The sequence below is a fragment of the Sorghum bicolor genome, unplaced genomic scaffold (assembly GCF_000003195.3).
Source record: "Sorghum bicolor cultivar BTx623 unplaced genomic scaffold, Sorghum_bicolor_NCBIv3 super_112, whole genome shotgun sequence".
Taxonomy (NCBI): Eukaryota; Viridiplantae; Streptophyta; class Magnoliopsida; order Poales; family Poaceae; genus Sorghum; species Sorghum bicolor.
Window position 1 is genome coordinate 1 of NW_018396481.1, and position 25975 is coordinate 25975.

Consider the following 25975-nt stretch of genomic DNA (forward strand, 5'->3'; position numbering starts at 1 on the left):
TAGGGTTCATGGTTCAGGTTTCTGGGATGAGGGTTCAGGTTTCGGGGTTCAGAGTTCAGGGATCAGGGATCAGGGTTTAGGGATCAGGGTTCAGGGATCAGGGTTCAGGGATCAGGGTTCAGGGTTCAGGGATGAGGGTTCAGCGTTCAGGGTTCAGGGTTCAGGTTTTAGGGTTCAGGGTTTAGGGTTCAGGGATCAGGGATCAGGGTTCAAGGATCAGGGTTCAGGGTTCAGGGTTCAGGGTTCAAGGATCAGGGTTTAGGGATCAGGGTTCAGGGTTTAGGGTTCAGGGTTCTGGTTTTAGGGTTCAGGGATCAAGGATCAGGTTTCAAGGTTCAGGGTTCAGGGATGAGGGTTCAGGGTTCTAGGTTCAGGGTTCAGGGATCAGTGTTTAGGGTTCAGGGTTCAGGCAAAAAGACATATCTAAGGCCAGAAAGAAGTGGTTTTAACTCTATCGAAGGAGGTGAAGGTTGTTGATTTTTGTCTAGCTCAACGGGTTCTACCAACTCTTCTTCTTCTTGAACAAAGTGTTCATGATTAAAGAATGGTTGGGCCATCTCCTCTTGAGTCAGCATTAAGATTTCCTCAATAGGATCTGGTTCAAGTTTGGGTTCCACTATCGTGTTAATTGATCTAGCAAGAGGAACAACAATAGTGGAATTCCCAACCTTGAAGTCTAAATGACCTCGTTGTGGTTGTTCTTGTAGAAGTTTCATGATTGGTCTGCCAATCAAGATAGGAATCTCTGGTATGTCAAAAATGTGAAAATCTAGACATATTCTAGAGTCCTTGATTCTAATAGGAACTGCCCTTAATACCCCATGGCTTTCTAGAATTAATCTAGATGGACTTTGTAAAAGTTTTTGAGATGGGGTTATGGACTCGTTGGGATAAAGAGTGTCAGCTAACTCCTTGGAAATAACATTTATCCCAACATATGCATTGTAGTGAACCTTGTTGGGTATTCTTAACATCATTACTAAAAGTAGACTAAGTTCTTTAAATCTAGCAACGGTGCCAAAAATGCCAAACCTATCCCTCACACCACTTAAGCCAAGTTGTCATCCCTAGCATGATATAAGAGACGCGGTATTGAAATATGCAATTGCTCTTCTAAATAAATAATGAATGGGATCTGCAAGCGCACAGATTAATACCGATGCAGCATTTTAACCGGGAAGTATTCCAGGTATCGTTATTTATATTTTTACCACTGAGAAGGGATTAGCAATCATCACTATTGATTACAGAATAGAATATGAGATTGAGCATCTATCATTGCATGTATAATTGAGAACATTATATCTAACTCTTCATACAGGGATAAATGTCACAATAAGGATATATGAAATAATAATAGTGACAAGGATAACTAATCTGATCTAGCCACATAATAAATATGATAAGCACCTCAATTAGATACTCTAGAAAGTCATTAGCATGGTATTAGAACGAACTACAAGAATATTCCCTAAGTTATTCTCAACTATATAGTCTAGCATTATCATAGTTAGTGCAAGCATACTTAGCAATCAATGTGAGACAAGACTACGCCCATGCATAGTGATATTAGCAAGGAATATGAGAAACATAGCAATCACTCCCCTGTAATAATGTTGCTCTGCCAGCCCAATACACGAGAGGGGGACTATATAAGAATCAATGAAGCTGTCACTATCACGAACCACCCCACGATCTGGCATATTGGGTACAATCGCAGATAAATACGGTATAAGCACCACGCCTACACAATATCTATCATTTACCCATGGATCCGATGGATAAACACTATACGATCCTAAGCATGTATATAGATCGTATCTAACTAAGCCAAGTACATAACTATGATAAACTAAGAACAATATAATCTTGAATATAAGCAAGTAGAGCAAAGTCATAAGCAATATATTGAAGTAGAACAAAGTCATATTCATAATATTGAAGAACAAAGATAATTAGAAAGCAATTAGAAGCACAATTAGAGAATTACCAAGAATCCTCTTGACAGATCCGGAAACCAATCGAAGATTGACTCCTTCTAGTTCTAATCCTATGTAGCTATGCTAATCTAGATATCTAATTGATGTGGTGGCTCTAATCTTGATCAGAGGCTTCTTCTCCCTTGATGGAACAATGAATTAGGGTTGAGAGGCTCTCTCCTCCAGGGGCCAGGGGGTCTGGTTTTATAGTCCCTTCAAGTGAATACAGGCCGTTGGATCAAACCGACATAGATTGTATGGTTTAGATTCATCCTTTAGGTCGGTGGAGATCTCCCGCAAAGCAGAGTCCTGATTGGACTCCTGGAGGGGGCGGGCGCCTAGGGCAGGAGGGCGGGCGCCCTGCCTCTGGCCCCGTTTCGCCTCCGCTTCGGTCTCGTGGCTTCTGGAGTCTTCTAGATGTAAGATAATTGCGCAGCACGTTAATATCTTTACGTAATCCCGACATGTGGGCCTTTCCTCTATATTTCCTGATAACCCCCTGCAGAAATAGACAAACACCAAAACTCGTGGAATTCTGTCAGATAAAACCCTAAGTTTAGATCTTGATTTTATTTGGATCCTTTTCTTTATTTATTTGATAATTAAATTTGATACTTAAGAACCGTCAACAAACCTTCCTAGCGGACCCTCTAATTTGGCATAGAAGAATGGTTGAAGGAGTGATGATCCGAGCTACCTCAGGAGACAGCTCTGCTTCTGTTAGCCATTCATAACTCCGAATAGCCGAAAGGCTTTTGATGTGTTCTATGTCAACAGATTCTACTCTTAGAACGGATTGAGTGGTCCCTGCTAGAGGTCGTGTTTGGATAGGAAAATTCGAGGTGTTTCTATAATCTTCAAAAAGATCTTCCTCGAATTCAAAGGGATGCTCTAAAGTTGGTTTTGCATTCCCTTATCAGGAGGTCTCTCTACAACCAAATTAATGGATGGGTTAGGTGGAATTTCTATCTCGGTTGCAAGTACCTCATCTTTTGGTTTAGGATCAGGCTCGACTTCTTTTTCTTCTTCAGGAAACTCATCATAAATGCCTGTGTAAGGGGTATTTTCAAGGATTCTCTCTAGGATACCTCTCCCCTCATCTGTGAGTTTGTGTGTGAATGAGCCTCCTGAAGCAATGTCGAGGTGAAGAGCAGCTTCCTTGTTTAGACCACGATAAAAGTGGTAGTACAGTACATGGTTAGGCAGGGCAAGGTTTGGACCGGAACTGGTAAGGCTTGTGAACCTAGCCCAAGCTACTCCTAAGGTTTCCTTCTCTCTTTGTCTGAATGTAAGAATTTCGATTCTAAGGTCAGCGATTCGAAAAAGTGGGAAGAAATCGAGACAAAAGTTGTCCCGAAGTTCATCCCAATTTCCATTAACGCCTCCTACAGAATGAGCATACCACTTTTTTGCTCTTCCCAAAAGGGAGAACGGAAATAATTTCCATTTAAGGGTTTCTTGTGTCATGCCAGAAATAGATCGGCAAGAGCACAACTGCTCGAATTCTCTAAAGTGGGTGTATGGATCTTCATCTACTTTCCTAGAGAAGGGTTGCTCCTGAATCATGGCTATTAGATCAGGGCCAAGGTCGTAGCCATCTGTAAGAATTGGATGTGATGATGGTGGTGGCTCTAATAACTCACCCTTTGGAGCAAAGAATTTATAGATAGGAGTGAAATCCATGTGGTATGGTAAAAATGGTAAGGTGAGTGTGGTAAAAAGGGAAAAGAAAAAGGATACACGGACGACTTGGTTCGAAACTATCACAGCTACCGTTCCCCAACAACGGCGCCAGAAAGCTTGTTGGGTATTTTAAACGCAAACAGAAAAATCCACAAGCGTACAGATACCGATGTAGCTTTCACCCGGGAGTATTCTAGAGTATCGATTTTCCACAGGGAACGTGAGTGTACTAATTAAGATTCAAGATCGCCCAAGGATAACTATATAATTATTTTTTGGTGGAAAGAGAGGAAGTTTCCTGAGAGTTCTCTAATTGATCTAAGAATAAAGAATTACTTCAAAGATTATTTATTTCGGGACATCAGAACACTAACCACAGAAAGAGATGAGAAGGGGGCTAGGAAGCTCTGACTACGGTCCTACAAACACCGATCCGAACGAGGTGGAATACGTCGACCGTTAGGGCTGTCACTACCCTAGGGCTACCACAACGCAATTCCAGGTAATTGTAAGACTAAACACCACGTCTAATCTATTAATTACTACTCTAGCGTTGCAAAGACTAGATCACTTGATGCAAGTGGGAATCTAATAAATAACTTGAATGTAAATAAAAGTAATTAAAGAACTCAGGAATTATGAATTGAAGAACCTAGAGAACGATGAAGAACGAACCAGTTGCTGCAAAAGTACAATGTTGAGGAAGATCCGATAGATCTAGCTCCTCCTCCGCTCTCTCCCTATTTTCTAGATTACAACTAAAACTAGAACTAGATGAACTAGAACCAGAACTAGATGAACTAGAGGGATCCTTTCTACTTGGATGAATAATTGAAACCCTAGCTTTCATTCTGTAGAAGAGGTATGTTCTCTAGGGGCCAGAGGGTCTGCTTATATAGTCCCCTAAAGTAAATCTGGGCCGTCGGATCAAACCGACATTGATTGAACGGTTATCCTTGATCCATTAGGTCGGTGGAGCACGATCCGCGAAGTTGACCCTGATTGGGCACTACAGGAGGGCGGGCGCCCTGGTCTCTAGGGCGGGCGCCCTGGGCCAGGCTCCGTTCTGCCTCCGCTTTGTTCCCGTGGCTTCTGGAGTCTTCTAGATGATAGAAAATTGCCGCACACGTTAATATCTCTATGTAAACCCGACGTGTGGGCCTTTCCTCCATATTTTCTGATAACCCTCTGTAGAAATAGACAAACACCAAAACTCGTAGAATTCTGTCAGATAAAACCCTAAGTCTGGGTGTTGGTTGCATTTGGATCTTTTTCCATGATTAGTTGACGGTTAAATGTGAGCATTAAGGACCGTCAACAGCAGGATGTTAGGGCAAGGCGGAATAAAGAGGCGCTGTTCAGGGAGATACGTTGACTGAAGGGAGCTAAAATATCAAGCAAATAGCTTTTCGCCATAATAGATACTACTCCCTCCATCCCAAATTGTAAGTCATTCCAAGAAGCTTGGAGAGTCAAAGCATTTTCAAGTTTGACCAAAATTATAAAAAAAATACTAAGATTTGTAACGTAAAGTGAGTATACTATGAAAATATAATTAAGAAAGAATCTAATGATACTTAGTTAGTACCATAATAATTATTATTTTATAATATAAATTTGGTCAAACTTAGAAAAATTTAACTCTCCAAAATTCTTGGAATGATTTACAATTTGGGATGGAGGGAGTAGCAAATATGTCCGTGCTTACGGTCGCGAACGGCGAGCCTAGGCAGCCTAGCAGCCGTGTGGCCAATGTCCTTGTTGGGCGAACATGATGGGAAACTTATATATTTTACAACTTATTATTTATGTTTGTCTTGTGGATACAAGGACTATGAAATAAATTTGTGATTGCATATAATAATGGAAATTCACGGTGTTGTATAATTTCTCTACCGTACGAGAATATCTTAGCCGCATCACAGGCATAAGACAACGAAAGGGATAGTCGTGGACGACTTATTTATCATGCACTTATTTATTTGAATGTGGCTCGAAACGTTATGTTGCTAAGCCAAGTATTTGTCTTTATTTTAACCCACTTTTTTTATACTCTTACCGTGTTAAAAATTTAAATTCTTAACCTACTCTTTTTTTTTATTTTTATCGTGTTAAATTGTATTGAAAATTTTAAAATTTTGGTAGCAAGCCCACGGGTATTTACCTAGTAAATGATAAATATGTAAAATCCCCCCTCAGCCCTTCTGCCTTCCCCAATCACCCAGTCAGAGATCCCCGTCGCCTCGGCACGACCCACGCCGCCCACGCCCACGCTGCCCAGTGTGCCATCGCGCTTGCAGGGACCGGGTGAGGTCGCCTGCACCGGAGTTGGTCGAGCTCACACTGGCCCTTGCGCTCACACTGCTGTCTCCGTTTCATCCCCGCGAGATCTGACTCTTGCGCTCACCCTGCCCCCATCCCCTTCGCGCCCCGATCCACCCGCTAAAGAGCGGCCTCCGAAATCCGCCGGCGATGGTCGTGTGCAAATGCCGAAAGGTAACTCATTCACTCTCCGCCGATCTGCCGATCCCGGCCCCGTACCCCACGGTTTCTCGCGTTGTGTTTGTATTGGTCAGCCGGCAGCACACGGCCCGATTTGGGATCTGGGGTGTAAGGTGAGTGTGTCGGCGGCGGCATGATCCCGATTCGACCAAGCGGCGCGAAAAGCTCCCATTCTGGGGCCTGTATGCTTTCATGGCGGGCGTTGAGGTTTGCTGGCTCGACGCTTGGGCAATTTCATCGAATAATACCTCCCTTGTGTTCTTGTAGCAGAATTGTTGGTTGTGTTTTGCAATTTGTAGTCGCTGGTTGACGCCGTCAGTGGCTTCTGATGCAGTTTTGAGCTGATGGGTTTGCGTGCTTGTTTCAGGCGACGAGGGTTTACTGCTTCGTCCACCAGGTCCCCGTCTGTGGCGTGTGCATATGCTTTCCGGAGCATCAGCTATGCGTGGTGAGTGGCCTTCTCAACTTTTCGATCGTTGCCTCTGCCGCAAACAAAGTGCATCTACAGTGAAAACTGGTTCACTCAGAATAGCAATTGATTGAGCTACTGTTGTGGTGTCTAGAATTAGCACTTCTTTATATGCTGCTACCTGGATCTAGTCCTCTGCAACTTTGTCCATCTCATCCACCATACTTTACATTATTTTGGTTTTCCACATGTGACAATGAGCTTGTTGGTCTATTGTCCATAGGAAATGAATATGTTTTACTCATGTTAGGAAACATAAAACGAACGCAGTATAGCTGTTACATCTTTACGGTCTGAGGGGAATGGAATAATCTGGGTTCCATTGCAAGAAGCTAGTCACAAAAGGTTTTTGTTTTGCTGGTGACTCTACTGGAATATCAGCTTTTCCTTTGGATGCATATACTGCCTTAAATACCTTTAAGGACTATGCTTATGTCTCAGCTCTCAGGGTTTGGTTTTCAGAATCTGCTCCCTATAATGTCTTTTGTATTTTGCTTGTTCTATTATCCTTTGCCTGATTCTATCCATTGGGTAGAATGCTGATATCTCCAGGACACAGATTGATGGTCTAAACTATAATAGGTTTTTGGAAATTGAAATATAAACTCAGATTTTGAGTGGCAAACGTTTCAGTTTTCATATGTACATCATCTTCTTGCATTTTACCTTGGGTTCTTACTGTATTACATTTCAAGTCAGATGGGTGCATCACATCATTGTATATGCTCTCCATTTGTTTTGTGCTACCAGAAAGTTCAGAATTCAATGTACAGAACTAGTAACATCTATCTGCAAATTAGTGTCTCTGCAAGTCTGTTAGGAAAGGAACTTTTTCCTAGAAACTAACATCTGTCATATTTGTAGGTGAAAAACTATGCTGAATGGGTTGTTAATTCTGAGTATGACTGGCCACAACATTGTTCATCTTGCAATTCAGTACTCGAAGGTGGAACTGAAGAAACAACACGACTTGGTTGCTTGCGTATGTGATTATCAATAGAATGTTTGAAGTTACTCATTTTATAATGCCATCTTTATTTAGCATAACTGGTAATTGTTTTTTTTTGGTATCCTATAGATGTGGTGCACACGAAATGCTTGATATCGCATATCCAAAATTTTCCTTCCCAAACAGCACCAGCTGGATATGTCTGCCCTTCCTGTTCTGCACCTGTAAGTTGAACCCAGTCTCACTTTGCATGCAAACACATTCTTTTTTTAATTTTAACTATAATAATTTCCAAACAGATATGGCCACCTTCAAGCATTAAAGATACAGGTTCGCGCCTTCACACTAAACTGAAAGAAGCGATAGTCCAGGTTAGATCCTTAAAATCTGTTCCTCATTGTGCAGTCAAAACCACTAATTTCTCCTTGTAGTCACAATATTTATGTCACTTCAAGTGTTAAAATATCTGCAAGTCAATATTCTCCATTCCAAATTGTAAGTCGTTTTGTCTTGTTTAGGTACATAGCTTTTGTTATGCACCTAGATATATGCTATGTCTAGGAGGGATTCATTTAATACATTTCTTTTTTCATTCCAAGTGCTGGTGCTGCTCAATTTCCATTTTTTTATGAACAAGGAAATTTGCATAGTGGAAAACAGAATGCAGAAGTCAGATTAATCCAAATGATATACCAGATAATCTTGACTTTTAGTATTATAATTTGCTGATGGCATGATTCTTCTATCTACTTATAAACAAATTTTCTATGCTTATGCAAGTACATTCGACTTTAATGTATGTTTACTGCAAGATTTTTTCTCTGGTTCTGATACCAGACTGGTAATGCTTACACTTCTCTGACATGTTGCAGACTGGATTGGAGACAAATGTATTTGGAAATCATTATGTGACAATAGCTAAAGCTGATACTCGGACACCTGCTTTTGCATCAGATCCTCTAAAAAATTTATCCAGTACTGATGATAGAGAATCTAATAATGCAAATTCAGCTAAAGATGCAGCTTTGCCATCAACATTACATTCTGGAATGTACTCTTCTGCTGTAGGATCTGGGACAACTATTCATGTTGAACCAGAAATTGTTGAAATAGAGGGTCCTAGTCCTGTATTGCCCCAAATTTCAGAACAGGAGTCCAATTTGATAAGAAGTCCGAGCCCACATGGGGTAAGACCTGAGAAATCCCTGTAATTTTCTTCTTTGTTACTATATGTTTGTCTTCTTTTGAGTTTTGTTTATTCAGAGCACAGCGATCCTATTTCTTCTTTGTGTAGCCTGGTGCCATGACAAGAAAAGGTGCTACTACTGTTGACAGACAAAATTCTGAGATTTCTTATTATGCTGATGATGAAGATGGAAATCGCAAAAAGTATACTAAAAGGGGTAAGCACGCAATTGGCAGGATGATTTTTTTCCCAATTATCTGAACTCTGTAGTTGTGTCAAAATTCATTATATGCTACAATTTAGTGACAGATGACTTAAACTAAAGGAAATTTGGTGTTTCTGCCCTACTTTAGGGTGCAATGGTGATTTTACCTTGCTTTTTTAACTTTGGGATTTTTGCATAGTGATTTTGAATTGAAGTGTCCGTTGGGGGGACTAAGTGGCGAAAAAATAGAAAAAGAAAAATGTCCACGCGAAAGTTGGCTGTTCGAGACTAAGTGGCGAAAAAATAGGAAAAAAAAATGTCCACGCGAAAGTTGGCTGTTCGACTTTGACAGTCCCTGATCCAACCGAATCCTCTACCCTAACTGCAGCGACAGTGGAGTGTGGCCAGTGGGCGTGCTGGCTGGTGTGGGTAGGCGGGCAACCCCCTCCCCAGGCGGCCGGCGCTCAATGGGATCCCAGCGGCCCTGCGCCTCTATTTCTGGGAAGCTTTGGAGGCGTGCTGCGGGCTGCTTAGGGCTGGACTAGGGTGGTGGGCGGCCACCAAGCTCGAGTGGGCGGGCGAGCGGCCATTGAGCTCAAGCGGGTGGGCAGGAGGCCGGGCGTTCCTCGGCGGCCTTGCGGACGATTTGGTGGAGGGTGACTTGGCAGCGGTTTGTTAGGCTAGGCATTGTGGGCTTGAAGCATGGAGAAGGTGGCATGGAGTCTAGTGATGGCTGCTCATGGCGGTGTCTTCTACTAGTCCAGCTTCAGCATTGCGCTGGCCAAGGTGCGGGATTTAGTGGTGGCTTGTGGGCTACACACAGATGAGCCGGTGCTGCCTTCCCATCCCAGGCAGCCCGCAGCCACTGCCCGCTGCCAAGACGAGTGGTCTGGGAGGCCGCGACCACTCTGCTGTGCTCCCACGCTGCTCGTATCACTTGCAACAACAATGGCAAATGGGAGGATGCGAACTGCTAGTAGGTAGCTGTGTAGCAGTCAAGCTCAAGCCATCTCTAGTCTCCCTCATGTCTTCCATGCTGAAAGATTGAAGGCCGAGCATGTGGCAGCATGCGAATTCTCGAGGCGAGGTCGTCCGCCTGGTGCATCTTTGTTTCGATTTAATATTTCAATGCATAAAGGATTGAATTTGTTTAACTTGTGAAAAACTGCATGACTATTGGCATTCCTGACTATTTTTTCTAGCAGGGTAATATCCTGATAACAAGCGATTATTAGACAACCGGGTAAACTTCTCTTTTCGTTAACACCGTCAAGACGACTTCTCATGGAATAGGGCAAGCTTATCCTTTAGTTTAAAAACGAGGGAAAAAATCACCATTTCCCTTCAAAACGATGGCATGGATGCCAAAGCCCCTGAACCGAACTATTACTTGGAATATTACTGTTCCACAAGTTGGTTACCAGCACTATCATATTAGCTATCACCAAGTTCTTAAGTATGATGATACTTTCAGACCCTGTTTGGTATGTCAGTGTTTACCCAGATTCTGCTGGAATTAAGAAATGTTCCTGGTCAAATTTCTGAGTTCCAAAAATGTTTTTTTTTAATTTTTGCTTGTTATGCACACTTTAACATGTCATCTTCCTGTTCTGAGCATGCATGGCTTCAACTGACTTGAACTTACATTTATAGGCCCAACTAGGGATGTCTAAACTTTCAAAAGTTGTGCTGGAACCAATGTTTTAAATAGCGGGCTAAGCCCCTTAGCGGCTGCCTTTCCCAAAGGCTAAGGCAGGCTATAGCGGGCTAAGCCTTTTAGTGACTGAGCAAAAAATATGTCAATCATCAGGTAATTTTACACATAATAAACATAGAAGATGAAGACATTACAAATACCAATTACGAACTAACTCGTGCTAGATAGTTCAAAGGTCTTACTAACACATCAGATCATAGCTTTATAGTTCATACATGATAGATCACAGAGGCATGAGTTCAAAGTTCAAATTCAAACACAGTTGACAGAAATTACGTACCAACTAAGCAGTGACAGATTGATAAACAAACATAAAGGCATGGAGCCATTGACTGATAGTCATAGTCTGATACACATCACACATTCTTTTCAGCTTTTGAATAGTTGTACTCATCTAATCATCAGTATCAGAAGATTCCATCTGCTCAAAAAAAAAGGTATCAGAAGATTCCATATGCACTGAAGTGTTAGCATCTTGATTTTCCTCTGATTCAGAAGAAGAGGCTGCAGGCTCAGGCTGCATTAGGGATGCCACAGTCCTGAATTTCTTCCTAGGGTGCACAAGTCTTTTCCTTTTGTATTTTGCTTGTGATGCTGATGCTCCCTATGATGTTCCTTGTGCTTCTGCTGCTGTTTGCGCACATTCCTGATCTTCTCCTTGTCCTTGATTTGCATTTGGTTCTAATCTAGTAATGAACGCATTGCGGTCATCCTCCAGCACATCATTTACTTCCTTCTCTATGGGATATCTACTCTTGTTCTCTTTCTTATGCGTTACTTTGGAGTTAAATTTCAAAACAAAGGTTTCTCATCCATCAAGTAATCTATTGTGCTTTTTTGTGTGCACCTGGTTTTGTTTAGGTGAACAGAATTCAAGGAATGAACAAAGATGCAAAATATATTCATGTAAGTGAACTGTGAAATAGAACCATTTTTATTGTTCAAATCAGGTGTAGTTGTGCCATGATTCAGCGACCATGTCGCTGCGTGAAAAAGATTATATTGGATTATTCATCAATCACATTAGTTTCACAATTTTCACATGGATCGAAGTTCTTATTCCTCCTGTCATTATGGCAATGTCATGTCCAAATGACCCTTGCTGTCTTGGTTCAAGCTTCCCAATGTCTTCCAACATGAGATCCAGGCAGTGAGCTTCTCCTCCATTCCAAAATATAGAAGGTCTCTTCGCTGCTGCTATATTAACACTAGCATTGTCAGTGACCACTTGGAAATATTTTCCTCCCCTATGTCTTCAATGCATCTATCCACAAGGTCAAATACATATTTATCATCTTTCTTGACTCCAGATTAGTCCACAGAATCCACAAAAAGGACCCCATGAGCACTATGAAGACTAAATTCATTACTACGCTGCCTTTATCTGTCCATGCATCTGCCGTAAGTGTACAGCCTGAGGTTTGCCATGATTCGTTATGGCTCTTGAATCCATCCGACACCTTCTGTTTCCTTTTGTGCACAAATGTCCACTCATCTCATAGAAGTAGGCCCTCTCAAACCTCTACCAAAGGCTCCAATGGCCTCAACCATATTGGCAAAGCTAGAAAGGACAGAATTGTGTGCAATGCTAGCTTCATAAAAGAACTGCCATATATACTCACAAGCTCTATCCTTGTTCTCTTATCTTTTCTGAGTTGTTAACTTTGTTTGAACCTTTTGATTTTCATGAACTCCTTTCTGGTTCTTATGAACAGCCTCTTCTATAGAAGCCGGCTTGTAGAACTTCTTGATAGAGCCACTAACCGATGAAGCAAACAACTAGGTCCTTGACTTGAGCACAACAACCTCATTGCCATGGTCAGTTTTTTCTAAGAACACAGGAGAGCTGCATTTCATTGTATTAGAGAGAGAGAAACATGGTCCCCATACACTCCTTCCTCTCATACGGGGACTGTACATGGTCAGAGTCTTCACTGCACATTTCACCATCTGAGCAATCCAGATCAATTTCAATTTCACTCTGACCGTTTTCTTTTCCTTCTGCTTTTGTTCCTTTTCACTAGTTTTCTTGGTAAGAAAAACTAGCATCTCTTCCTTCACATTGGTTGGAACCTTACCACACTAACATTGTTGCCACCGAGACAAGCAAGATGGTACTTCACTTTTGTAATTCCAGCTTTTATCGTCTTACAGTAGTTGCACACCAGTGAGTGCTGCTTCTCCTCGTCTGGGCAATAACAATGATTCCATGCAGGGTCATCTGAGTTGATAACAACTTTGGATGAAGCTGATTGTGTTACAGATTCAGATGCAACACTTGATGGGGCACCTAAGCAACAAAAATTAATGAGATAAAAATGTCAGCTTACTGTACCAACCTAGAACAGATATGATACTATACTTGCTTCATGGGATAAATGCCAATTTATTTACAGTAAAGAGTAAACCAATCAACAGCAGCAGTAGCAAGGCCTTGTTTAGTTCGCAAATTTTTTTGTTTTTGGCTACTGTAGCATTTCGTTTTTATTTGGCAAACATTGTCCAATCACGGAGTAACTAGGCTCAAAAGATTCATCTCACAAATTACAGGTAAACTACGCAGTTAGTTTTTATTTTCTTCTATATTTAATGCTTCATACATGCGACTAAAGATTCGATGTGACGGAGAATCTTGAAAATTTTTGCGAACTAAACAAGGCCCAAGCTTAATGCATCAGTACAAAAAATCCTAAGTGAATCAGTTATTCAGTTCACCATGAGATGCAGCACTGCCATTCACATCCAGGCATCCAGCAGCCCAATATGAAAAGAACAGAGGAAATATGAGAAGAATGGGAGGAATCTTGCCTTCGTTGCAGCAACAGCAGCAGCTGCCCCTGCTGCTCGCCGCTTGCCACACTCCTGGGGCCTGCCGCTTACCGCCACCCCTTGCATCAACAGGAGCAGCTGCCGCCACCCCTCGCATCAACAGAAGCAGCTGCTGCTGCCGCTCACCGCTGCCCACAGCCCGCTGCTTGCCGCTGCCCCTCGCAGCAATGGTCATGAACTCTGGGCGCCTGCACTCGAGAGAATGGCTAGGGTTACTGCATCAGCGTGTATTGACTCAGCACAAGCCTGCGCGTGATTTGGGCCAGAGGGAATGAAAGCCTGCGCAGAATCTTGCCCAATAGTGGCGCTGAACGGATATACGTTTAGCGGCAATAGCGTGCTATTAGCCACTAATAGTGGAAAATTTCCTGTAGCGCGAAATGTGTCAAAGCATAGCGTCAGAGCCCCTGAAACGCTATATCCCACTATAGCTGAGGCTAAATCACACTATTTCAACACTGGCTGGAACCCAACTGTTTCCTGTGAACTTTTGTTGCAGATGATCTTTTTATTTTTTGCCTTGTTATGTTTACTGCAGGTTTCAAAATGTGATTACCTGAGTTAGATATCGCCTAATGAAATGTGATTTATTGACCAGTGCATTTTCGTTTACCTACTGGGGCTGGTCCTAAAATATGCAAATGATAATTAGCTTCAGAGAATCCTTTCCTTCTGTTCGAAATTCTTGATTTATAATCTCAGTGTTATTGATGGGTCAACCAAGTTGTCCCACAACCAATCTAAAACTTGCATAGACATGACCACTGACCTTTGCAACACCATTGCTGTGACCCTGAGTAGAGTTGCCAAAAACACCTCCAGTGATTGGGTCTATTTAGATAAAGTTGTCTGGAAGATATTTATGATTGATTTTGTAAAACATGTTTGTATGGTTGAAATCTACTGAATTTGAAATTTTGGTTCAGTTGACACTTGAGCATTACTTTGTTCTCCCTCCTGCAATAATAAATAAATATAAACATCTCCTGCAATAATAAGCAAATATAAAAATGTAAACTTGCTTGAAACTCTGCACCTTACAGATATTTATTAAAGCTGGATATATGATAACATTAATACTGGGATAACCAAATAACATTGTTTTCTTACCTTGTCAGCTTAAGCTTGAATTTAGCTCAGGCTCATCTTTGTGCTATTTGATGCTTACATTTCCTTTATAGGTACATTTCGTCACAAATTTCTAAGGATGCTACTGCCTTTCTGGTCTAGTGCACTGCCAACGCTACCAGTCACAGCACCATCAAAAAAAGATAGTGATGCTCCAGAGGGGAGTCGACCACGCCATCAGAGATCATCAAGAATGGACCCCACTAAGATCTTACTTGCAATGGCTATCCTGTAAGCCTTCCACCATTATTTTATTATTCTGGTTATATGCCTTCCCACCATCGCTCCCACCCTTAATGATGCTTTTCCTGATTAGTAAAGTAGGAAAAGCTTGCCTTTGTTTTTCCTGAGTGCATGCTGTAAAGAATGTGCCCTTTTCCTGGTTAGCGGTGAAGTAGGGCCTTGTTTAGATGTGAAAATTCTTTGGATTTCGCTACTGTAGCACTTTCGTTTGTTTGTGGTAAATATTATCTAATTATAGACTAACTAGGATCAAAAGATTCGTCTCGCGATTTACAGTTAAACTGTGTGATTAGTTTTTGTTTTCGTCTATATTTAATGCTTCATGCATGTGTCGCAAGATTCAATGTGACAGGGAATCTTGAAAACTTTTTGGATTTCCGGGTGAACTAAACAAGGCTTAGGATAAGAATTCTGAGTTACTTTAAAATAGTACATTCTTATTTTCTCATGAACTTGCATAACTATGTTGTATTAAGTAGATGAAAAACAGTTTTTCATTACATAGTCACTTGCATAATCATAAGAGATGGAGAACAGTAACTGATCTGAAATGATGTATTGGAGCATGCATTATAAAAGTATGTATCTTGTACTCTGAACCAATAACATGTATTGTAAAAGCTGCATTCCCATAAGGACTTCAAGCTATCAAAAAGGCAAAATTGACAACTTTTCATTTTGTCTATTATAGCCTATTGGTTCTCACCTTACATTACCTTTTCTATTTTCTTGAATAAACAGTATCTTTCTCTTGCACCAACATGCAAAGTAGCTAGTTTGCTAGCAGCCATGTCAATTTGTTACCCTACTGATATTTTCTCATTGTGTATGGTTCAGAAAGAGTGTTTTCTGGGCATATGCCTTATGACCTGTTTGCATTAGGAGGCTCTAGACCAAACTTGTTGTTTGTTCTAATTAGTTTGACATATAAACCAAAACCTGAAAGTTAGATATTACTATAGGGCTGAATACACAGTTTATTCCAAACCCTTCAATCATAAATTCTAAGCTGATCAGTGGAGGAAAGCAATTCTTGCATATAGTAAAGTAACTCTGGCTGTTTTACCCAACCATTGAAACCGTCATTGATTGGACAAATGGACACCCCTATATAACAGGAGCACCATTATTGTTCAAATTAAAGATTGGTATTTGTTTATAATATACTCAGGTTTCTTTAATCTTTGTATGGTTTTCAAGAGAACTTGGCTAATGTACCAAAAACAAAATGTTGTTGCAGGGCATGTATACTAACGATGGGAATACTCTATTACCGGTTGTCGCAGCGAGGTCTTTCTGAAAACTTCCTTGAGGATGCTCAGTAATCTTGCCTTCCTGTATTGCGTTGTTGCTGATTCAAAGGGTTTTACCCTCCCTGTATTTTTTTTTCGTTTACCCGTTCTGGGACTTTTGGTGGTTTGAAGGTGGGGTAGTGGTTAGTTACATAAGAGTTATATAGTAGACTGTTTCTATGTTCTGATTCTTGCGCATGTTTATGTGACTACTATAATGGTATACAATATTGTACTATCCACATGAAAAATCATAGAAAAACCCCTCGACACCGGGTTAGCTCATCTAACGTAGCAATTTCTATTTTCTGTTTCTTCTCGTGCAAGTTATGATTCAATTTTAAATTTAATGGGCTGGTAGCATATGCACTATTTTTTTCTTAAAAAAAACATTTGCATGGTTTGTGTGGATACAATCACTGGACGCATGTGAACGCCCATCAAAACCCAAAGTAAACACTGATATTGTCTATCTTGGCGTGTAGATTCGGTCTCGGTTATAGAAACGAGTTTAATGCTGAGCTGCTCTACCATGTAAGAGTAGCCACTCCTAACCAAATGAATCGGATGACTAGAAATTAAAAAGAATCCCACATTGTACGTGTGTATAAATTGCCTGTAGACTCTTTGCATAGAAATTTCCATTTTAATAACGAATTGATTTTGTCATTGAAGGTGTCAAATTCGTCATGTTTTCAGTTCTATGATGAATTTATGATAATTATGATAAAAAGTAGGATCGGCATAAAAGCTACGTCAGATTTAATCTTCTACGACGAATTTAAATTCGTCATAGAAGAGGTGATGTTTTACGACAAGAATTGAACGTCATATATGGCCTGCTTATGGTATGTGTGGCAAGAGGCTGCCACGGTGGCGATTTCTTCAATTAGAGTTGCTTTTCATATGTACCCGCTATAGCCGACTTTATTGGAGACGGTTCCGTTATGTGTCAGCTTGTTATTGGACAATATGACCATCTTTGGTTTTTGTACGTCGCAGGTTTCTAATGGACCACATATCGGGACCTGTTGTTCCACGTGTCAGTTTTATATTGGCTCACGTTTTGGTTGCGGTTGTGTCCTTATTTTTATTGGTCTACATGGTTTTTTTTCTTATTCGACCACGTGTTAAGATTTTGTCCGTTCACGTTTCGGTTTTTTATTCAGCCACACGACTTGATGACTTTGTTCCACATGTCAGATTTCTATTAGTCCACATGTTGTGCCATGGCTATTTTCACGTATCACGCAGTGGTTCATCCACACGTCGCGTTTTTAGATGATCATGTGGCCGGTCCAAGTCCAACCATGTGTTGTATAATTAATTTGTCATAGAAGTAATGCAAGACCAGCAGCAACCTGCTGATAGTTTCACCATAACAAATTACTATTTACACATCAGCAGCAACCTGCTGATAGCATCATCACATCAAACCAACACACATGTACACACATCAAACTTTTCCGTCTGTTGTCTTCCTCTTCAGTTTATCAAATTGTTCGACGAGGTTAGCGGAAGTTTCTTGTTTAGCAACAAGCTGTTCCCGAAGCATTCTCTCTGCCCATGTCTCAGTTCTGGCAGAGCTTGTCAGGATACCAACATTCTTCAAAAAATGAGTGTTATTGTTGACTTGGGAGTGGACCTCGCCATGGGAGAGGCAAAAGGACCTTAGGAATACCATCAACACTTGTCATTGGTTTGTGCCTATCAGTAACAGGTTCTGCTCGCATAGTTTCCATAGTTTCCTATGAAATTCAAGCAGTAAACATTAGGTTACAGATAGTGGAAGAGGACTTTAACTGAAAACACAATAGATTAGTTCATAACAAGTAACACATATTTCATACTGATATGGATTACGTAAGCACAACTCACATGTACTAAGCACAATACACAGGTATTGCAACTTCAAAATCAAATGATGATGCCAAATTTAGGATCCCTTTGGCTCATAGGATTTTGTCGGTATGGGATCCCCAGGGTTCCTCACCTGCAGGTTACTAGAAGGTGGACCTCGGCCTGGCCCATAATTCTAGGAGGAAGCAAATCGAAGCGTGTCTCTGACTCCGAGTAGATTAAGGCCGGACTAGCCGGATTCTTGTAGAAAGTACCTTCTGTATTAGAAATGGAACACTATCTATGAATTCGTCTAGGATAACAAACCGCCTCTCAGCCGTCTCTACAACGAAGGTATCTCTTTCAATTCCATTTCATTCACAAAGCGACGAAATCGTCCCATTAGTGCCCTATTAACATTGTCATTGCTTTTATCTTTAGATCTGTAGATCATATTAAAGTACGCATCTATGGTCCAGTACAAAAACTCCTAACTTCACGCAATTCATCAAGGAAAGCTGGCTTCTCTGCATCTTCATGAGGGCCATAAATTCCAGAGAACCACCATGGCTGTTGTCCATCCTCCTGGCATAAGACGGTAACTGAATGTCGGTGCACACGATAGCGTTCCACCTTTGTTGATCCATCCCCCCAAGCTACCAGGATCCCTCCTCTTGTTCCTTGTGCTGGTAGAGCAACAAAGGAACTAAAATTCTGTCCCAAGATCGATAACACATCACGCTGGAAAATATGAATAAACTTGGTTTCCTGCAAACATACCACCACCGGCCGGCAAGACTGAACCAAGATGTTGATTGGAAACATGTTAATGTTCACTGGGACAGATAATTCTAGCTTTCCTTTTTCATTCTACTCCAGTTTGGAACACATGATGTGGTTGCTCTGAAGCCAAATAACGCATATGCCAGATCTGCTTTGCTTGGTCAAGGTGTAGTTTATCGCTTAAAGGTACATTCATGTCATCTAATGCTTCTAGGAATTTAAGGTTTTTCTCTGTGTGTAGGAGTAATAATAATAATAATTTTTGTTTATCGCTTAAAGGTTTATGTTCCTTGCTATGATTCGAAAATAACCAAACACTGTTAAATTCCTGCAAAATATCTTACCTGTGTAGTCAAAAGAAAAGGTTAAGACAAGAACCTGGAGAAAGATTAGATGACATCTAACTCATCCATCCCTTGCAGTAGAAAAGGTTAAGACAAGAACACTGACAAATTCCTGCAAAATATCTTACCTGATTTCTACCTCGTGGGATGGATGAGTATGACTACACAGGTATTTGTTTAAATTGGACCAAGATAAAAGTAGGTGATCCAGCCCTCATGGGGATAGTGCTATTCTGTTTCTTGCTTTTGGTAAATGTTTTCCTTTCCTTGGAAGCAACAAACTTACTTACATCAAAGTTGTGCAAGTTATGTGACAGTTGGAAATTGTTGTAGTTCTCAATTTGGCATTTGCGCTGAGCCTCCTCTGTTTCTGTTTAATTTTTATATTTATCGTATGCTGATTAAAATATGTTGCCAACTGCAGGTTCAGCTGTGCACTTGTTGTTGCTCCAGCAAAGGCAACTGCTGCTGGTTGGGGTAATGCACTGCTTGACTGCTATTACAAATCCATTCATATGTCCTAGAGTGATATGATAGTAGAACAATTTTGTAGCTTTGTTTAGCGTAAACAAAATAGAGCAGCATTTTTCATGTCTATCATCATTGCACTTTTCGATTAAGCACCTAGACTTGGCACGACTTTGATGACAAGTATGCTGAAGTCATTATATGTATATACTATCTATAGAGGTTGAGACTTGGAGAGCTTGAACTGAATCCAGAGTTTAATTTGATGCAGTTGTGAGTGGAGAATTTTGAGAATAAAATTTAAGTAAACTCTGCTACTCCTAAGTCCTGACTGTAGCCATTGGCATTTTTTCCCCTTCTGCATCCCAATTGTGATGCCTTATGAGTTTTGTTGATCATGAAAGAGAGCCCAGAGTTTGTTTTCTTATGCTTTGAAAAAATAGATGAGGCTTTCACTTGGTTTCAGTCGAGAAGCTGATCCCTTTGTCTCTGCATGCAGTTCTTTGGTCCATGGCGCGTACATTTGTGCTTTCCTTGGTATTGCAAGCTATGACTAACCAGGGATGTGTTTAGTTAGGCCTTTGATTCTGTCAAGAAGCTTCAATTGGAGCTTCCTGCAACCACGAGGGAAAAAAAAGATCTTCTGATGACTAGAAGTGCTTCGATGCTAAACCTTGACTATAGGCTAGATATATAGATTAATCTACATGGGTTCCAAAAAATTTAGACTGGAACCTTAATCTATATATCTCATTGTTTACTTCATTTTCAAGAAATATATTGTCTTTTTATTTTTACCGTAATGTTAGCACGGGCACTATACTAATTGTAATAGAAAGTCTCAGAAATGTTGTTTTTGTAATGGCATGGATCCAATTAACCCATGTGTCAAAGTAGTTTGTGCATGACTAATAATTTACAACCATATTTACTACACTGTTGCAACATATGTTACAAGTAGCAACAGAACATTATGCCATGCAATGATGTATTTTTATGCAATATAGCGTGACCTTTTGTGACGCAGGCCAAAATAAAGGCAACATAGTTGTTTCGTGGCAATATTGAAAACTACTTGCAACCACTGTTTGAATGGTGGCAACAATAACGTTTTATCGCAACGTAAATTTATTATTAACACAACGTTAACACAACCTAATAATTTAGAAGCAGTAAGTGACACGTATCGCAACCAATTATAGTCCATGATTGAATAGAGCCTTCTATTGTGACTAAATTTATGGTTTGCAAATACAAGTGGTTGGATTAGGGTAAAAACCTTGTAGCCCTTGCAACCGGTCCGTGGAGCGAAGCCTTGTCTTCATTTTCTTCACCTTGGACATATGACTCCATGTCATATCTCATATGCAATGAGCTCCTCCATCATCATATATTCACTTGTGGACTAATCTCATGTGCATGTCACATAAAACACTATTAGTCCACCTAATAAGTTGTCACTCAATTACCAAAAGAAAACAAGGATCTTTCAGAGGACCCAACTGAGAATCAATAAAAAGTTGAAGGACCCTACATTTTACTTTAGGCATTCACCATTATTTATAATTTGGTATATATATAAAATGAGAAATACCAAAATCCATCAAAGGCATTGAAATTATTGGTCAGCATTAAGACCCATCGATGATATTGATGGAGACCAGAGCCAACTGATCTGGCACTAATCAAGTATATAATGTATATCAACTTGCTTATCAGCGTGAAGATGTCACCTTGGATTACATTGTCTGGAGTTGCCACATGGTGAACCGGCTAGCAAAGGTGACTGAGGTGGGGTCCATCCCAGATCTGTCCATTTGATTTGTAGGTGGTCTGTCCATTGTGGTCAATTATGGTGTGGTTGATAAGCAGTGAGGCTTCACACACATTCACATTCTAGATAAATTATCCTCCTTGCTTATACGATCCACGTTCTGATTGGAGCCACTATACAACTGTGTAAAACATACGGACTTCCTAGAAGGAAAGGAGAAGGAGAAATCCTAATCCTAGTCCGTTTGTATGTGGGCTCTTACCGAAACTCTTAGGCCTTGGCAGGACTATATATACGTGGGAGCTCTATGTTGTAATCACCAATATTCAAAGGAATAAAGAATAGTCTCCCTATCTTGTGTCTATTTGTTCTTCTACTTTCATCTACTATATTGATCATGAGAGACAGAGAGAGAAAAGGTCCCAACCGCTGGCAACATGTTTTATAACACGTTATCAGCACGAAGCTCTACGTCGACATCGCCGTTGAAGCCGCCGCCGACGCTCATGCCGCCGCCGTCCCGAACGTGACTACTTCGACGACGTCGACGTACCGACGTTGTTAGCGGAACGGATCTGCTACCTCTACCGATCTCTACTGCATCGACATACACAATCATCGTCAAGCAGACAGTTTTACGACAATGTCAAACGCCCTACGCGGTATGTATCTACTAACCACTACCCTACGCGGTATGTGAAGTAGATCAAATTGACATCCTCTTAAAGGTATGAAACAGATTGTTCTTGTAGACTGTTTAATTATGCCAGCTTTGGAGCTGGTCTATACTTTTTGATACAGTATATATATACATGCAAGAAGCATGTACTACACACATATACGGAAGCTAGTAACATAGTGACGAAGCGATCAGGAAGACGCTAATGGTTTTATCTATTTTTTATCCTAACAACGAGAAGGCCCGAACGCCATACTCATGCATGAATAGATTAATCTTTTCTTTAATCTTCAAATCCTAACGAGAACGGCCAAAGGTTATACTCATACATGGATGGATTTAGACTTAAATTTTGATTGTGGCATTACACGTGCTATTACATGGTTATGGTGTTTACTTGAAGGTAAGCACACATATACTAGTGCAAGACATGTAGTCATCACTGGCCATAAGTGCACCGCAAGAATTTCGGGCAATTTGGAACCATTGCTGCAAGAAAGTGGCTAGAATATACCACCAGACATGTGCACCCATGGCAATACCACACACGCACCACGTATGCATCAATTACCTTGTGTTCGCTGTACGACGGATACAATATACAATGCGCACTCTGCCGAACAGCTGTTGTTGCGACCTGGAGTCTAGAGAGTAGACACCATGGTCTGAATTGTTGTGCACTGAAAGACATCTTCACCATGGCTCATGTGCCATCAAACAATGCAGTCGCGCCTGCACGCTGTCTGCTCGTACACCTACACGTGGTTTTCTAATCCTCTTATATTGGTCAACAATATGCATGATGAAGCCCTAAAAGGTGGTGCATTATGTCTGAAATTGTGTATGGGTAATATTACTACTATCTACTAGTACATTGATCCTGTAGATTATACATCTATTAGTAGATTGATTTAGGAACCCGTAGTTCCTACATGCTAATCTACTATATAATCTTGTTTTTGCCTGGCTTTGAAATTTTTTTTGAACTTGTAGTTTGAACATGCATGACGGATTGTTAATTTTGATGCTAGCATGCAGCTCATCACCGTGACTAACCAAGAAGCTTGCAGCTACATATACCACAAATTACTTAGATTTCTAGAAGAAAATTTGTGTGTAAACTTTGAACAGTAAAATCACTATTTGTATACATTTATAATTTTTATTTATGTGTACGCACCATGTGTTGATATTTTCTTCAATGCTATTTTGAATGCACTATTTATTCATATATCACACGTTAGGAATTATATACCATGTAATTACAAGAATAAAGTTTTGAATGATTACATTAGAAACATGGTATATGAAATATGGGCTCTCTAAATCCTGCAGACCTTAGACTTACCACCTTTAAGAAGCTCATATCAATTTATCTAGCATAATGAATTTTTGGGATGAATACAGGTTGATATTAATTCTGAAAATTTATATTTATACCATAATCCTGAAAAATGCTAGAATGCTTCTAAAAATATTTTGTATAGCCATCCACTATCTTTTGCACCTTGCTACTTGTTTACATGCAGTAAACTTATGCGCACATAATGATTCTAGTTATAATGATATATATGCATACCTTCATGAAGAAGGAATATCCTGGACTTGCTTTGAATAAAAGAATTATATATCATGGTCATCGTTAAATCCTAGTAGGATATTCTACTACCAATGAAGTGTAGTAGACTCAGGCACTATAGTTCCTGATATTACTCTCAACAATGAGTATATGATCATAGTAAATCTCAAAGGTCTTTGTGGAATACATGAGAAATTTTAGAAGATATCTCATATTATTGAAAATTGAATTTTCAAACTATACATGATCCTATGAGATATATATGTTGCTCCATAAATAAATACAGTGGCCCGAAGCTTTGTATTAAATGTCATAGAAGACATCATCGTAAATAAAGATTTTGACGATGAATATTCTCGAAGAAATTTCTCTTGTATATAGAATATCAAAGAGCAATGTAATACATGAAGTATCTAAATTTATCATCGGAAATTACTCAAACAGAAATTGAGTTAGAATTTTTAGACAGCTCTGTGAATCAGGATATATGACTTGCATATGTTGCACTCCTAGAAGGATCATTATTACATATCACTACTATGAAATAAAGCATGCTTGAAGCTGCTAAATGTCAAACATAGAAGCTAAGACATGCAAGAATGGGAAATAAAATTTTAAGGTTTCTCTAGAAGAAGAACTTAAATTATGTGCCTATATATTTGTTTTGTCTTTAACATTACTATCTAGGAGTATTAATGGTGGCAATGCTTTAAGTTTTAATTCCCGTTGAATTAAGTGGATTATATAAACTCGTAGAAGAGTTAATGGTTATTTTATTAGCTTGAAGACTAATATCAAGAATTCAATATTCATAGTTGCAATTCTTACTTGCAGAAATATGTGTCAATCTTACATGGAATGAATTAGAATTATATGTTTCACATATAAACAATTGCTTATTTTGCCTATGTAAATAAGTATTGCATTATTTTTATCCACAAAGAAGCCTTATTAACCATGAAGGTTATCGTTCTTTGTGCAATACTACCATGTAGGTAGAAGGGAGATTGAATTTCCTAAAAGCATATGAATGATTGGACTATACTGGCTTATGAACTGATCTCGTAAGGATCAATTTAGCCAAGAAATTGTAGAATCCATAAACTAAGTATTCAATACTTCAGCTCAAAAAAAAAACTAGAAGTTTATGTCCTACCCCAAATATGTTGCTCTACATTGAATAGTACACGCGACATGTGAATTTCATGCCACAACTATTGAATACTAGAAGTATGATTAAATTCTATGAAATATTTATAATGATTAATCATAGATGATGCATGAAGCATATTACTACTTGAAGTAATTATGGCATGAAAAGGGGGAGGAATTTCAAGTAAAGGCATAAGAAAATATGGATAATATATATTTAATAGGCATAGCCTATAAGGACTTGAAGTTCTAGTCATAATTTTTCTGGCTATGTTAATTTTCTCTATATTGCACTAATTGCATGTAAGCCTGTAGCTTGCATTTTGTTGTTATCTATTATGTTGGATTGAATACCAACGTTCCACGTTACACTTGAATGTGTATTACTATATTGTGCTCCCGTCGAGCTGCAAGTATCTCCACACCTGCATGGATATTAGCATAGAAGAAGCTAAATTTGTAGCTAGTAGCTACCTTGCACTCTTCCCATAATTAGGTTAGCTAGCTAGTACGCTATGTCTATATAGTTCCCGTTGAACTAAGAAATATTTTGCTTTTCATGTGTTGCATACATAAGCAATATTTTGGTCTATGGCCAAGCGGCTTAAGATCAGCGGGGGTGAGTTAATCTGAAATTAGCTAAATGGAGAAGTAACCCAATTTGAAGGGATGAATTATTGTGGAATTAAGATGGTGGATAACACGCCTAAACAATTTGGGATTTATTAAGAAAAGGCATTTGAGGATATTGCATTAATGGCAACTAGAAAATTCTTGAAGAAATTCCATGTAAATTTGAATGTTGCGTATTTTATACATTTGAAATGTATGGTCCATTTTTTTATGTATGAGTACTTGGATCAATTTTTTAGGCTAAAGAATAAAGAAGCTAGATAATAAAATAGTTTTATAAACTATGATATGTGCAAATCAGGGGGAGCACGTCCTTGATTTCGTAGGAATGCTGAACATTCTTAAGTGTACTTTATGAATTCTAGCTCACTGCATATAATGTATAATAACCCCTATATTTAAATATGTGCGTGAATATTTCATATAAATTTTTTTTATAGCATATATGAATGGGCCTCCACTTGTAGTTGGAGATACATGAATTTGAATTATTTTAAGCCCATCATAGGGGATTTCTTTTGAAGTATGCTATTAAAGATCTA

The 25975-nt window shown here is 39.7% G+C and overlaps 1 protein-coding gene across 2 annotated transcripts; it reads left to right on the plus strand.

Moving 5' to 3' along the window:
- Positions 1-5858: 5858 nt before the first annotated feature.
- Positions 5859-16491, plus strand: LOC8155575 (zinc finger protein-like 1 homolog). 2 transcript variants are annotated; one of them, XM_021450636.1, is made up of 10 exons: positions 5859-6158; positions 6532-6612; positions 7498-7615; positions 7712-7806; positions 7882-7953; positions 8455-8769; positions 8877-8985; positions 11552-11596; positions 14701-14878; positions 16131-16491. In XM_021450636.1, the coding sequence occupies exons 1-10, from the start codon at positions 6135-6137 to the stop codon at positions 16213-16215; spliced, it is 1122 nt and encodes a 373-aa protein (XP_021306311.1). In that variant the 5' UTR covers positions 5859-6134; the 3' UTR covers positions 16216-16491. The 2 variants fall into 2 exon arrangements, with proteins under 2 accessions (XP_021306311.1, XP_002489084.2); XM_002489039.2 differs by lacking the exon at positions 11552-11596 and having other exon boundaries at positions 5861-6158.
- Positions 16492-25975: the final 9484 nt, after the last annotated feature.

What these genes read in the sequence shown, in the direction of transcription:
- LOC8155575 (XM_021450636.1), top strand. Translation starts at nt 6,135, where the DNA reads ATGGTCGTGTGCAAATGCCGAAAG. An exon ending in CAAAAAGTATACTAAAAGGG is followed by an intron (nt 8,986 to 11,551) that starts GTAAGCACGCAA and finishes GGTTTTGTTTAG; the next exon opens with GTGAACAGAATTCAAGGAAT. An exon ending in TTACTTGCAATGGCTATCCT is followed by an intron (nt 14,879 to 16,130) that starts GTAAGCCTTCCA and finishes ATGTTGTTGCAG; the next exon opens with GGCATGTATACTAACGATGG.